We start from the raw sequence: 13,347 nt of genomic DNA on the forward strand, positions 1-13,347 counted from the left end.
TGAGAGGTGCTAAAACTGCCACTCCACATCTTCATTGGAGTTTCTCACCACACGGAAAGCAAAACGACTCATTACTCAATTGAATAATGCTCGACTTTCAGCCAGACAGCCTTTTTCCTCCTGCGTTTTCAATATTTTTATACCTAATAACGATAAATGTTCAAAGAAAATGACAACAAAAAGATTGTTTTTATTGTCCCAAAGATTTTTCTCCAGGGTTGCACACAGCAGTGTCCCGGAGATTGATTTTCAATTTCTGGAGACTCCAGGCCAACCCTGCAGGTTGGTAACCCCATCTCTAATTCCTATGTCAACGCCCACCTGGGTCCCAATGCCATACCTGAAACATGAATTTCTGTTCTCTCCACAGGTGTTGCCTGACCTGATGAATGTTTCCAGCAATTTTGGTTTTTTGTTTCCGTCTCCAATACACAATAGACTGAGTTTTCCCACACGCATCAAGACCCAGATGTCAGGACCATGCGTGGGTCCCATGTCCGAACATGCCCTTGGCACACCCAACTGTACGAAACTGGAAAAGTGGGAGACCTCAACGTGAAGGTGCCTGCGAAGGTCTGCTGCTTCAGTGGTCAAAAAGATTTGCAGTGGAGGGTTAACAGCCCCGCCAGAAGAATGCAAGGAGCTGCTCCTGGACCTCTGAGCATTGCAACCTCTGGTACTGCCAGTTAGTTATCTATGGCTCATCCGACCAACCTCCCGGTGAGAGGCCGCCTCCCCACACACCAGGTGGGAGGGAGAGGGGTAGAAGTAAAAAAAACGCTCTCGATCGGCATCTTAATTAGTAACCAACATTGTGAAGCCCAACACAAACTGGAGGAACAGCACCTCATCATCCGATTAGGCACTACACAGCCTTCTACACTTAACATGGAGTTCAACAACTTCAAACCATGAACTTTTACCCCTTTTCTAATCCAATTGTTTTTTTTCATTTATTCATCCTTTTCTATCCTTTTCCCCCAAACTCCCCCCACCACCCAACAGGGGCATCTGTCACTGGTTTCTGTGTGGTGCTTTCACAGAGCGCTGATCAATGTTGCTATTAACACATTCAGTTCTTATCTTTATGCCATTATCAGCACCTTCTTTAGCCTTTGCCACTACTGTTAACACTCCCTCTGTATTGTGTCTATGACATCTTTGTTAATCTCTCCTTAGCTCCCACCTATCCATGTCCTTATAACTTGCTCCACCCCCTCTTGAACAGTATAAAATCCATCACGTTTCTACTTCTCTTTAGCTCTGAAGAAGTCATACAGACTCGAAAGGTTAACTCTGTTTCTCTCTCCACAGATGCTGTCTGACCTGCTGAGTTTTTCCAACATTTTTTGTTTTTATTATAGCACCTTAATTAGCTTCAATGCCTGCCTCCATGGAATGGCTGCCAATTACCGTGGCAGCCTGTCCTTGGAAAAGTAGCTCAGAGGAGGGACAGCACTGAGGAGTCGTCCCTATGGGGATTCCCCCTACCTCCATGGCAAAAAAAGATTAAAAAATCTTCCTGGGACTAGGAAAATTGAGCTCAATGTTTGGGCAGATAAACAATAACCCCAGGAGGATTACCTAATCAACATTACAAAACCATGAATGTGTGGCCCAAATTGAACTTGCACTTTGAGGAACATCTATTAAGCAAACAGATTAATGCCAAGTGATGCCTTTTAGTTAAAAAATATACAATGTGTAGCCTTTGGAGTTAACCCCTTGCATTCTGATTCTAACTTTACATGAACACGTTTTTAAAAAGTCAAACTTAAAATCCTTAGTACCAAAGGGGACATAAGAGATTTCAAAAATAAAGGAAGTTTTTGAACAGACAATGAGTGAATGATAATTAGCAAAACAGAAAAAAGGAATATTCTGACAACCCGTTATCTGAAAAAAAAATATTCTAATGCCCCCTTCATCCTGCTAATGCAGGGGCTGCGATGAGTTTATCAGAAAAGGGCAAAAGACGATGAGCTATTCTAGAGTTCAAAGATTTTATTCTCTGGGCTAACAACATATTGCTCAAGATACAAAGTAAAATGAATAGCGCAGTACCACTACTGAATGGAAGCCAATTAAGGCTACTACAGACTAAACTTGAACACAAAAAATAAATTGATGACACATTTGCCTCAGCGAGTAGGATGAGTCTGCGTACTGCTCGTGAGTTAGGACCTCAGCACTCATTTGGAGTTAGGATTTTGTCCCCTGGTGTAATGAGTCCTGGGTGCCTTGTAAAGGGTGGGTGATCACATGTATTATCATTGCAGAGACTGACCAAAACCTACACGGAACCATCAAGATCTCCAAAGTAACGATCTGCATAACAAGTGGTAGAGTGGGGGTTTGGGTTGCTATGTATACTTCAACGAGCCACTGCAGTCCAGCTCACTGGTCTTCATTCAGTCTGTCAGGGCAGCTTTGTTTGGTACTAAGGTGAAATTTAAACACTCATTTAGGGTTTGCTGTTTGTACATAATTAGCTGTCAAAGGTGGTTTAAAAATGCTGATAATCCAGCTGATTATACATTTACTTCATGCACTTCATTTCTGATCAGCATTTCCCAATTCCAAAGTTTCTGCCCATTGCTGAACTGCAGATAACAGAAGACCTGCAGTATTTTGTATGTTTGCCATTCATTGTGTGCGTTCCAGTGTAATAAATCAGAGTACACGCCTAATTTTGTTGCAATAAGATCCTGAAGCTCATGTGCAAAGTCTGTGTTCCTTTGCGGTTTGCTCAATCTGATTAAGGAGATACACAGTTGCTTGCCCTCTTCATACATGTCGAGGGTGCAAGCTGCTGAGATGTCCCAGGAACAGCAACTTGCCTTGCAAAACCTCCATGCACAATCTACGGGCAAGTACAAGTCTAACAAACAGCTGCACTGTTCATTCATCTCAAGCAAAATCTGGTCCACATTGTTTCTTAAAGTATGCGCGTCAGGGGCACGAATCTCAGAAGAGGGCAGCAAAAAATAAAGATTTGGGATGACGATCACCAAATTGTTTTTTTTTGCCTCCTATGGAACACGTGTGAGACTTTTATGGAATAGTTAAAAATAGGTAAACGTGGCTCAGACTGCTATTCCTGGCACAATGACAACACACTTATTGATGATAAACTACATTCAATTAGAGTAAATGTGTGTGTGTGTGTGTGTGTGTGTTTGGGGGGGGGGGGGGATAAATATGTACCAAAAAATGAAGATACATTACAAATCCATTCAAAAATTCAGTATCCTATAATGCCTTTAATTAGGGGGGCGGCTTTCTAGGTACCTGTTGTGACGCTGGAAACAGCTCGGAGGACGACACAGGTGGCCTGTTTCAGCTGTGTCATAGAGTCTGGCTGGTTGGCTATGAAGGGAAGAGCCTGCACGCACTCACCGGGGTGCCGGTGAAAGACTGTACGCAAGTAGTACTCTATGAGGCGGACAGCCACACTGAGCTCCCCGGTAACACTGTCAGCGTGGACCACCCCAATAAGAGCGGGCAGATCTTCCCAGGCGCTGGACCTGTGCCGAACATCCTTCAGGAGCTCCCGGATCACCAGATCGTTCTGCTTGTTACAGATGAAATCTTGGTGGAACAGGAAGAGAATCAGCCGGGCTTTGATCCTCCTCTGCTCATTACTCCCATTAATCATGTGGGTCACTTTGCTGGAAGAATCCAACAAGCCCTCAAACTCCCGCCCGCTGTCGGGCTCGGATTCCTTGCCCTGCGGCTCCATCACTTGCTGACTGCTCCCCGTGTCCGAGAGTTTACTGTAAAGTTTCCCGGAGCGTGGAAACAAGTCGTTGACGAACTGAAACATCAGGTCCCGGCTCTCGCACACTTCCCCGATCAGGAAGATGCTCTCTCTGCCTCCGATGGCTTTGACCAGTTGCTGGAATTCCCTCTCGGTCCAGTCTGGGTCCAGGTCTCCTCTCCCTCCCTCCATCCCCTCAATCCTCATTCAGCCCCGTGAGCAAAAGCCACTCCAGCCCAGCGAGCTCCACCCCTTCCAATGCCGGTTTGTCGAGTATTGACCAATCAGGTAGCCGACTCTAAAAGGGGCGGTGCCGCTTTGTGATGCCACAATCGAGCAGCAATAGGGTTTCCTGCCCTCATTCTCTTCTCTCGGACACACACTGGGGGGGATGGTGGTGGGGAATAAGGAACCAGTGCAATAAACTGCTATCTGAGCGATAGACCAGCACAGGATGTGAGCCCAACACTATTAGAATAAATACAACTACAATTTCTTTCCGGGCGGAAGACACCATTCATGTATAACATGCAACCGAGGAATTCTTTAAATAGCTTAGATGCTTTCAAAAGAAAATTAGACAATTACAGGAGAGATAAGTGATACAGTAATAAAGCAGGGTATGGCCTTCAGTGCCCACTGCTGTGGAGGACCTCCATCAAACTGGCAGACGCTGAATGAATTCAATCGCAAGGCTCAGAATAACAGCAGGGAATCGGAGATCCATTGGTTTTCTGAGAGATTTCAGGATGTCGCATCGATATGCAGCTCTGACAGTTTGGACGGAAACACTCAACACTTTCCAGCTTCTTTGATGCAACCGCATCCAGTTCCTGCATTGCACTGATTTCAGAACGGACATAACGTTACTTCATCGTGGTGACGAATGTCTCCCCAGAACATCCATCCACTCCACTTCCATCCTGACTCTGGTTACGTTGGTAGTAAGGGCTGCCAACCGCAGCCATATACTGATCAAGCTGAATATGAGCAACTGGGGCGGGAGGCTTGCTTCAGAGAAGCGGCTCAGGGTTCGAGTCCCTGGAAGCAACCAAGTTCCAAGCTTTCAGGATTTCCCAATAAAACAGAGACAGTTAGAGCATAAACACCCCTTCAAGGTGGAACAGAAGTTCAGGTGATGCAACTAGCGGAAGGAAAACATCACCATTACAGAGGATCCGCAAGATTTCCGTAGGTTAGGTTTTTTTTTATTCCTATTAACAAATTCAGGGGAGCTAGCCAGTTCCAAAGTAACTTTTTTTTTTGGCTAAACCTACTCTTGCAAGCACTCGAGCCAATCCTATCCAACATCAAAGAGAAGGGGTGACTTTTATCTTTAGCTCAGGCCAGTTTCTGAATCAAGCATCCTCTAAGGTTTCAGGTCAACTCCCAGATGCAATGAGGGGGAGCGGGAGGGGGAGGGGTGCCAACCCCAGCTGATAGCACACTGCTGCTGGCTTGTAAAAGTCCCGTGTATTCATAAGCCACCCTGTCAAATGTCTTCTCCTGATCTAATGGAAATAGGTGCTCAGACTAGTCCTCTGGTGGCAATATATCAGGCATCAGATCAGATAAATATTGTTAAAATGCAGCAATACAGAACAAGGGTTTATATTATAAAAACAAAAAACTGCGGATGCTGGAAATCCAAAACAAAAACAGAATAACCTGGAAAAACCTAGCAGGTCTGGCAGCATCGGCGGAGAAAAGAGTTGACGTTTCGAGTCCTCATGACCCTTCAGCAGAACTGAGTAATATTAGGAGAAGGGTGAAATATAAGCTGGTTTAAGGTGGGGGGTGGGGAGAGAAGTTGGGGGGGGGGGAGGGGGGGGGGTGGTGGTTGTAGGGACAAGCAAGCAGTGATAGCAGATAATCAAAAGATGTCACAAAGGAACAAAGAGGTCCCATCTGTTCTGATGATGCTACCTTCAAAAATAGTTCCTCTGACATGTCCTCCTTCTTCCTTAACCGAGGTTTTCCACCCACGGTCGTTGACAGGGCTCTCAACCGTGTCTGGCCCACCTCCCGCGCATCCGCCCTCACGCCTTCTCCCTCCCAGAAAGATGATAGGGTCCCCCTTGTCCTCACTTATCACCCTACCAGCCTCCGCATTCAAAGGATCATCCTCCGCCAACTCCAGCATGATGCCACCACCAAACACATCTTCCCTTCACCCCCCCGGCGGCATTCCGTAGGAATTGTTCCCTCCGGGACACCCTGGTCCACTACTCCAACACCCCCTACTCCTCAACCCCCACCTATGGCACCCCCCCATGCCCACGCAGAAGATGCAACACCTGCCCCTTCACTTCCTCTCTCCTCACCGTCCAAGGGCCCAAACACTCCTTTCAAGTGAAGCAGCATTTCACTTGCATTTCCCCTAACTTAGTCTACTGCATTCATTGCTCCCAATGCAGTCTCCTCTACATTGGAGAGACCAAATGTAAACTGAGCGACCGCTTTGCAGAACACCTGCGGTCTGTCCGCAAGAAAGACCCAAACCTCCCTGTCGCTTGCCATTTGAACACTCCACCCTGCTCTCTTGCCCACATGTCTGTCCTTGGCTTGCTGCATTGTTCCAGTGAAACCCAACGCAAACTGGAGGAACAGCACTTCATCTTCCGACTAGGCACTTTACAGCCTTCCGGACTGAATATTGAATTCAACAACTTTAGATCTTGAACTCCCTCCTCCATCCCCACCCCCTTTCCGTTTCTTCCCCCTCCCTTTTGTTTTTTTCCAATAATTTATATAGATTTATCTTTTCCCACTTATTTCCAATATTTTAAAATCTATACCTGTAATGCCCTGTCAGTTTTTCCACCCCACCCCCACTAGAGCTGTACCTTGAGTGTCCTGCCATCCATTCTTAATTAGCACATTCTCTTAGATAATATCACCACCTTCAACACCTCTTTGTTCCTTTGTCTGTGACATCTTTTGGTTATCTGCTCCTATCACTGCTTGCTTGTCCCTACAACCACCTCCCCTCCCCCAACTTCTCCCCCCCCCCAACCTTAAACCAGCTTATATTTCACCCCTCTCCTAATATTACTCAGTTCTGTTGAAGGGTTATGAGGACTCGAAATGTCAACTCTTTTCTTTTCCGCCGATGCTGCCAGACCTGCTGAGTTTTTCAAGGTAATTCTGTTTTTGTTAAGGGTTTATATTATTTTTTTTTAAAGATATCTGCTGACCTTTCTATGAAACAGCCTTTTCTTTTTTATTTCAGATTTGCAGTAATTGTGGGGTATTTTGCATGAAAGAACTGATGATAATTGGCTCTGGAGTTCACAATTGGTATGGGGAGCCTTATTTTAGATAGGAAAGTGAGGGTGGCTGCAAAATGGCAAATTTTCCAAATACCACTCAAACCAACAAGAAGAAACCTACTTGATTTCCTCCAATCTACCTGTCACAGATGCATCTGTCCATATCAATACTGTCCATATCGATAAGAGTGACAAGTGCACAGTCCTTGCAAAGACAAAGTCCATATCCCACAAACAAATATTAAAAAATGATGGTATATGTCATTTCATACTTACCCTCCAACTGCTGCCCACCACCAAGCACATCTTCTCCTCCCCCCTCATCATTCAGAAGGGACCGTTCACTCTGTGACACCCTGGTTCACTCTTCTATCACCTTTACTACCTGCTGTCCTTCCCCTGGCAAGCATAAGAGATGCAGCGCCTGCTCATTCATCTTCTCCTACGTCACCATTGGGGGGCCCCAGACAATCCTTCTGTATGAAACAGCAATTTATAAGTACTTCCTTCAACTTTACATACTGTGTTCTCTGTTTACAATGTGGTGTCTGCTACACTGGGGAAACCAAATTCAGATTAGGTGACACAAAAACAAAAATTGCTGGAAAAACTCAGCAGGTCTGACAGCATCTGTGGACAGAAAAACAGAGTTAATGTTTCAGTCTGAAGAGTCGTACGGACTCGAAACGTTAACTCTTTCTCTCCACAGATGCTGTCAGACCTGCTGAGTTTTTAACAGCGATTTTTGTTTTTGTTTCAGATTTCCAGCATCCGCAGTATTTTGCCTTTATTATAGCAGATTAGGTGACTGCTGATCCACTGAATTCCTTCAAGTGAGAGCTGAATCTGTTCCTGGCTGGGGCACAACAAAAGAGATAAGTGCTGTATAACATTAATCAGGACCAGAATGATTTCCTGGACTACTTTTAATTGCCTTAAGGAGTCAAAAAGGAATTTCCAGATTTAATTTTCCCTGATTGGCTTGGGTCTAAAATCTGGTTTTCCACTTCTCCCAGGAGATCTCATGGTTTTCAATTGAGGAGTATACATATTGTACTGCACAAGGTATTGCAGTGTTGTGGGATGGGCTGGATGAATCAGTGTGTGTCTTTTCCTGTTTAGAACTGTTGTACTTTACTGAACACCTTGGTTATGTTTACAAGCACTACCGTGAGCTGCCAGTCACTTGCCATTTCAAATCACTCTTCATCTCTGTATTTGGAATGGTAGACTGCTCCAGGGAAGCTAAGCATAAGCTTGAGGAACAGCACCTCATCTTTCTATTAGGCACCTTCTAGTGTACTGTGTTTAGCATTAACCTGACTAAGTTTAAACCTTCATTAAAGCTTTCACTTTCTCTTTGGCAGTTGGGGCTGGCAATGCAGGATGCATGTGTCAGTATGTACAGGGATAGGATTAAGAATTGGGATGGAAATGAATGTGGGAACACCACCCCCACCCACTCCCATGGAACACTGCTTGGGGGTGGTTTGTGTCCTTGGCTTTGATCTGCTTTTTTGTCTGTTTTCACTAGATGCGGGGTCATTACAGAAGGGAAGCCCACTTACTCAAATCCAAAGTTGCAACGCACCTGAATGGGCTCCAGAGGTGCCCAGGCCAATGGTTCCACTGAGGCTTGTCATTCAAAAACTTGGGCTGATTGCCCAGCAGTTACACTTCTCTTTACATTCGGCAGAATGGTCCCAGATTTGCACTATGCATGGTAGTGGGTGGAAAAAAGGATGTTTCACGTCCTGGCCACAATGGCAGGTTTTTGTGCCATATCGTCCCAATCCCATCTCATTAATCATGCATTCCCAGGAAACATGCCGTTTCGCTAGCAGGCAGCCTCATATTCACCCACCGCGCTGCTTCCTCAAGTCAGGTGCCATATTTAAAGTGCAGCCATGTGCACACCTCTCGATGCTTCCAGCCCAGGACTGCTGCACAGAAGACATGGCCCTGAAAGGCAAGACAACTGTAGCCCCCTGATTCAGTGATGCATTCCTGGGATGCCTTCTGGACATCGTTGGAGCCCGTGTGATGTCCTCTACTCGCTCTGGCCACAGGAGGCCCATCAGTGTCACCACTCTAGCTTGGGAAGCAGTGGCAGTAGTGGTCACTGCCAATGCACACAGAAGAGGTTTGTCATCCACTGCAGAAAACCGATGAATGATCTCATCCGTGCTGCCAGGGTAAAGTAACCATCTCATCATTCTAAACTCTCACACTCACAAGCCCATCACATTCACTGGCATCTCATTCACTGCCAGCTCAAGGGACATGAGCACTCATTCTCTCTCACACACCCTCACATCTCCATCTGAACACCCATTTCCTGTGATGACTGCCTCCTCAGCCCTCACTCTCGAGGCCACTTGCACAGATCAACATATGCCTCCACACACACCGTGAGATATCCCCCTTCCCCAGTACAGCCGTAGTCCTGCAGCCTCTTCCCTTGCTTGAGGCCACTTCTCCCCCTTACCCAAGCAGCAGGAGCCCTGCAACCATTGAAAAGGCACCCCTGCCTTATGACTGGTTTCGTAAGTAGAGATCTGCCCATGAGCCTCCCTCAATGTGATGTGGTGCTGCCTGTGAAACCTGGTGCTGATGACCACGAGTGCTAACTGAAGCAAGGTAGGCAAACAAGCCTCAAAGTCCCGAGTGAAGTGCAGCTCGCCAGGTGCACGTCGCTTATGTTCAGTTGTGACGACCGACGAGCTCGGATGATTCACATGGCACGATAAGCTGGGCATATAATGATATGCAGATGTATTACAATGAAGTTCCCAATGTGCAGCGGCGGGAATTGTGGTCTGCCATTGTTGGGCTGAGCAGGCAATTGCAAACTGGTTTCATGATGTCGTGAAACCGATTTTTGGCCTTCCCGCAGTATTAACTGCTCACATCGACCATGACGCCTGACGCCAACGGGCATGGAAAATTCCGCCTGTTTTTTTTTAAGGGCTGTTGCTAGCAGGCGCAAAACCTCTGTATGTCCCCCCAACTCCATCACACCGCCCCCCCCCACCCCAGTTCCCCATCTTCATCACACCCCCAGCTCCTCTCCACCCACAAAACCCCCAGTTCCCGGTCTGCGGGGGTGGCAGGAGAGGAGCTGCTGCGGATGGGGTGGGGAGTGAGCCGTAATTAAAACTACATCAAATAAGAAATTGCAAAGAATCAAGAAACACTTACCTCAAGGGGCATGTCTTCAGCTCATGACGTCAAAATGGGGCATGGCTTCAAAGGGAATGTGCCACGCTGCTAAGTGTCTCCACTGATATTGCCATTGCTTAATGGGCTATATGGTCTACTCCTGCTTCTATTTCTTGTATTATTAGCCCAACCAATTTTCAGTAGACTAGTTTAAATGTCATCTACCAAATACGGACCCATTCATCACCTGCCAGCCCACCCCATCACAGTTGGATCATATTTTATTTTTCTCCAATAAGGTTCTGAAAGCAGCACAGATCCTGTCATCTTCAAATATATGGACAATACCCTCAACAAGTTAGACACATTCCATCATGCCTGGTTTAAAATTTATCTTTAAACTGAAAATTTGTTTTATATCTGATCAGAATCAGGTTCCCTTTTTTCCCCAGTCTGCCCTGATGGAAATACAGGAAATGTTCCTATGGTATATCCTTTCTTAACAGCTTTGTATCAAGACATTAACATGCTAAGTACTTTGTCCCATTCAAATAGCTACTCTGGCAAGAAAACAAATTTCAACTGAACAAAAATGCTGACCTTTAACAAAGATGCAAATTCCATTTTTGAATTTCTCTTGCAAAAGCAAGAGAAATTACAAACATAAAACCTAAGATGTCATAGTAAATTCTAATTTTGTCTAACATGAGCTTCTTTTAACCATCTCATATGTTAGTATATCAAAATTGTAGTTCACAGAAATCGCAACTGAAACTGACTTAATAATACGCTTATGTCCAAAAGGCTTTATAAATGTGTGTGAACATACTTGTTTTTGACTGCATGCCTATGGAAGCTAAGACTAGCTGATTCACGTTACACCTAAAATGGCTGAACATTTACATCAGTTTCTTTTCTTGGCATAAATTGCGTTATTGTATCTTGCATAAAACCAGGGGGAAAAAGTTCAATGAGATGGATGTGTGTTTCTCGCTTCAGAGCCAGCCTTCTGCATCATCATTAAAATTGTTACCTTGAAAGAGGTGGGTGTCTATTCCAATAGAGACAAAGTAAAGCTTAGAATTCTCTTATTAGATAAATACAAAGGAATCTTTCTGGACAAGGCATAAATTGTACATTTTTCTTTTTGTTTAAAAGAGTAATTAATGATGATTTAGTGGAACATCTTTTATCAAACTGCTGCAGACTGGGAAGTTAGGGCCTGTAATTCCAAGCACGGTAAATTCTTGATATCAAGCAGGCCATTAGAGGGTGATAGACAAGCAGAGGTCAGAGAACTTAAAAGGAATATGAAAAAAATAAACAAAGCAATGCAAATTCTCGTTGTTTCACTATGTCTCTGGACTTTACCTCTAATAATAAAAATCTCTGAGAGTATCAATTTTACCACTTATCTTTGGAAAAAATAAACAGTTTCTTAACTTCTCCTGGTTAGGGGAAACATTTCATCCTTATTTATCTACTTAACATTTCAAACCTAGCTTATCTTCTGATATATCAAAGCCTTTAGACCAACTGCCTTTAATCTAGTTAAGTCCCACACACACACACACACACACACACACCCCCATAGACATAGATCCCACTATTACTCAACTTTACAATAAATTCCAATAACATTATGAAAATTATTTTTTCTTCCTGACACTGACACAGAGAGGGCAGGTTAGTAATTAGGCAAAGGTGTGACTTATGGATGGCACTTGGAGATGGAACAGCTGTGGCCTCAGAGTAGATCACCCAGAGAGGCCAGGAAATACTTATACTAACGTGTACTGATCTTTTGAAGATCAAGAAAGGATTTTTTTACCTTCTGAGTCATAACAAAAACAAATGGAGGAAGTGAAAGAAATATAGGGTATATGGAAATAAATGCAACAACATATATGACTAAAATCTTGGTCAAAGAGATAGATCTTCAGGAAAGTGAGGTGGAGAGGGAATTCCAGAGCTTAGGGCCTAAACACAGCCAGCAATAAGAAAAAAAAGTCTAAGAAAGTAACTGAAATAGCTGGGGGAAGATAAAACCTTTATGTATGCTCCTGTATGTAGTACAATAACAACTTGTAATTCCATTTCAGGGGGTACTGGTTTAAGAGCTTAGTACTCTGACTTGATTCCATATAGTACTAATTTCATAAAATTATTTTAACCCAACAAGATTACATTTTCAGTTTCATATTAAAGTGATGTGCCATGCTTACATAGGCAAACTGCATATAAATATTTATAGTTTTAAAATCAACACTTCCCTGTTCACACATCCCATCATATAGTCGTAGAAAGGAGCCTTTGTTTATAATTGGCATTGGGTCAAGATGGTCTGTGTTTTCCCAGCCATACTCTGGCAAAGACCCAGGTTGACAAAACAAAGTTTTTAGAGGGAATTATTTTGTATGGATTACTCAAGTCCAATCTGTAAAAGTCCTCTCCATAAAATTTAGACAAAAAGTGGCATATGCTTCTTACCGTACCACTACGATGCTACTGACTATCAAACCTGTCAGCTTCAAATTGTCTGTATTCAATACTATATAACTTGCATTTTTATAGCACTCTAAACTTAGAAACCATCTCAAGGTACAAGAGAGCTGGAATAGTGTGTCCAATTCTGGGCACACTTTAAAAAAGACGTCAAGGCAGTGGAGAGGGTGCCGAGATTTACATACTTACATAGATATCACAGCATAGCAACAGGCCAACATTTATATTCCAATCATGCCTTGTCCCATTCTCCCTCATCTAATGGCTTAATTGTCTATTCTATTCACCACTGTCCATTTATCTTAATTATATCCTAGCTGTCCTCATCAACTACTCCCTGTGGTAGCAAGTTCCACTTTCCACGCCACTCTCCAAGTAGTTTCTTCTGAACTCACTATTGGATTTCTTGGTGACTATCTCATTTTGACAGCTCCTGGTTCTGCTTTTCCCCACCTGTATCTACTCCATCAAAATCTTTGAATCTAGAACTCAAGAGGTGAGGTGAGATTGATTGCCTTTGACATCAAGGCAGCATTTGAGAGTGTATGGCATCAAGGAGCCCCAGCAAAACTGGAGTCAATGAGAATCAGGGGGAAAATTCTGCACCGGTTGGAATCATACTTCGCACAAAGGAAGATGGTTGTGGTT

At 44.2% G+C, this 13,347-nt stretch overlaps 2 protein-coding genes across 3 annotated transcripts in view; one reads left to right on the plus strand and one right to left on the minus strand.

Annotated features, from left to right (window-relative positions):
* Window positions 1–3,995, minus strand: part of LOC144693874 (uncharacterized protein C2orf72 homolog) — a 30,281-nt gene extending 26,286 nt beyond the window's left edge. Inside the window, exon 1 of one of the 2 annotated variants that reach the window (XM_078563998.1) lies at window positions 3,400–3,995. In XM_078563998.1, coding sequence (XP_078420124.1) covers window positions 3,400–3,967 — 568 coding nt within the window. In that variant the 5' untranslated portion in view covers window positions 3,968–3,995. Of the gene's footprint in view, window positions 1–3,291 lie in introns of both variants that reach the window. The other variant, XM_078563997.1, reaches the window with a different exon arrangement.
* Window positions 3,996–4,765: 770 nt separating this feature from the next.
* LOC144693878 (dynein regulatory complex protein 9-like) overlaps window positions 4,766–13,347 on the plus strand; it is a 61,912-nt gene continuing 53,330 nt past the window's right edge. Inside the window, exon 1 of the mRNA XM_078564016.1 lies at window positions 4,766–4,955. The gene's annotated coding sequence lies outside the window, so the exon portion shown is untranslated. The remainder of the gene's footprint in view (window positions 4,956–13,347) is intronic.

This window comes from Cetorhinus maximus, chromosome 19 (genome assembly GCF_964194155.1).
Source record: "Cetorhinus maximus chromosome 19, sCetMax3.hap1.1, whole genome shotgun sequence".
Taxonomy (NCBI): Eukaryota; Metazoa; Chordata; class Chondrichthyes; order Lamniformes; family Cetorhinidae; genus Cetorhinus; species Cetorhinus maximus.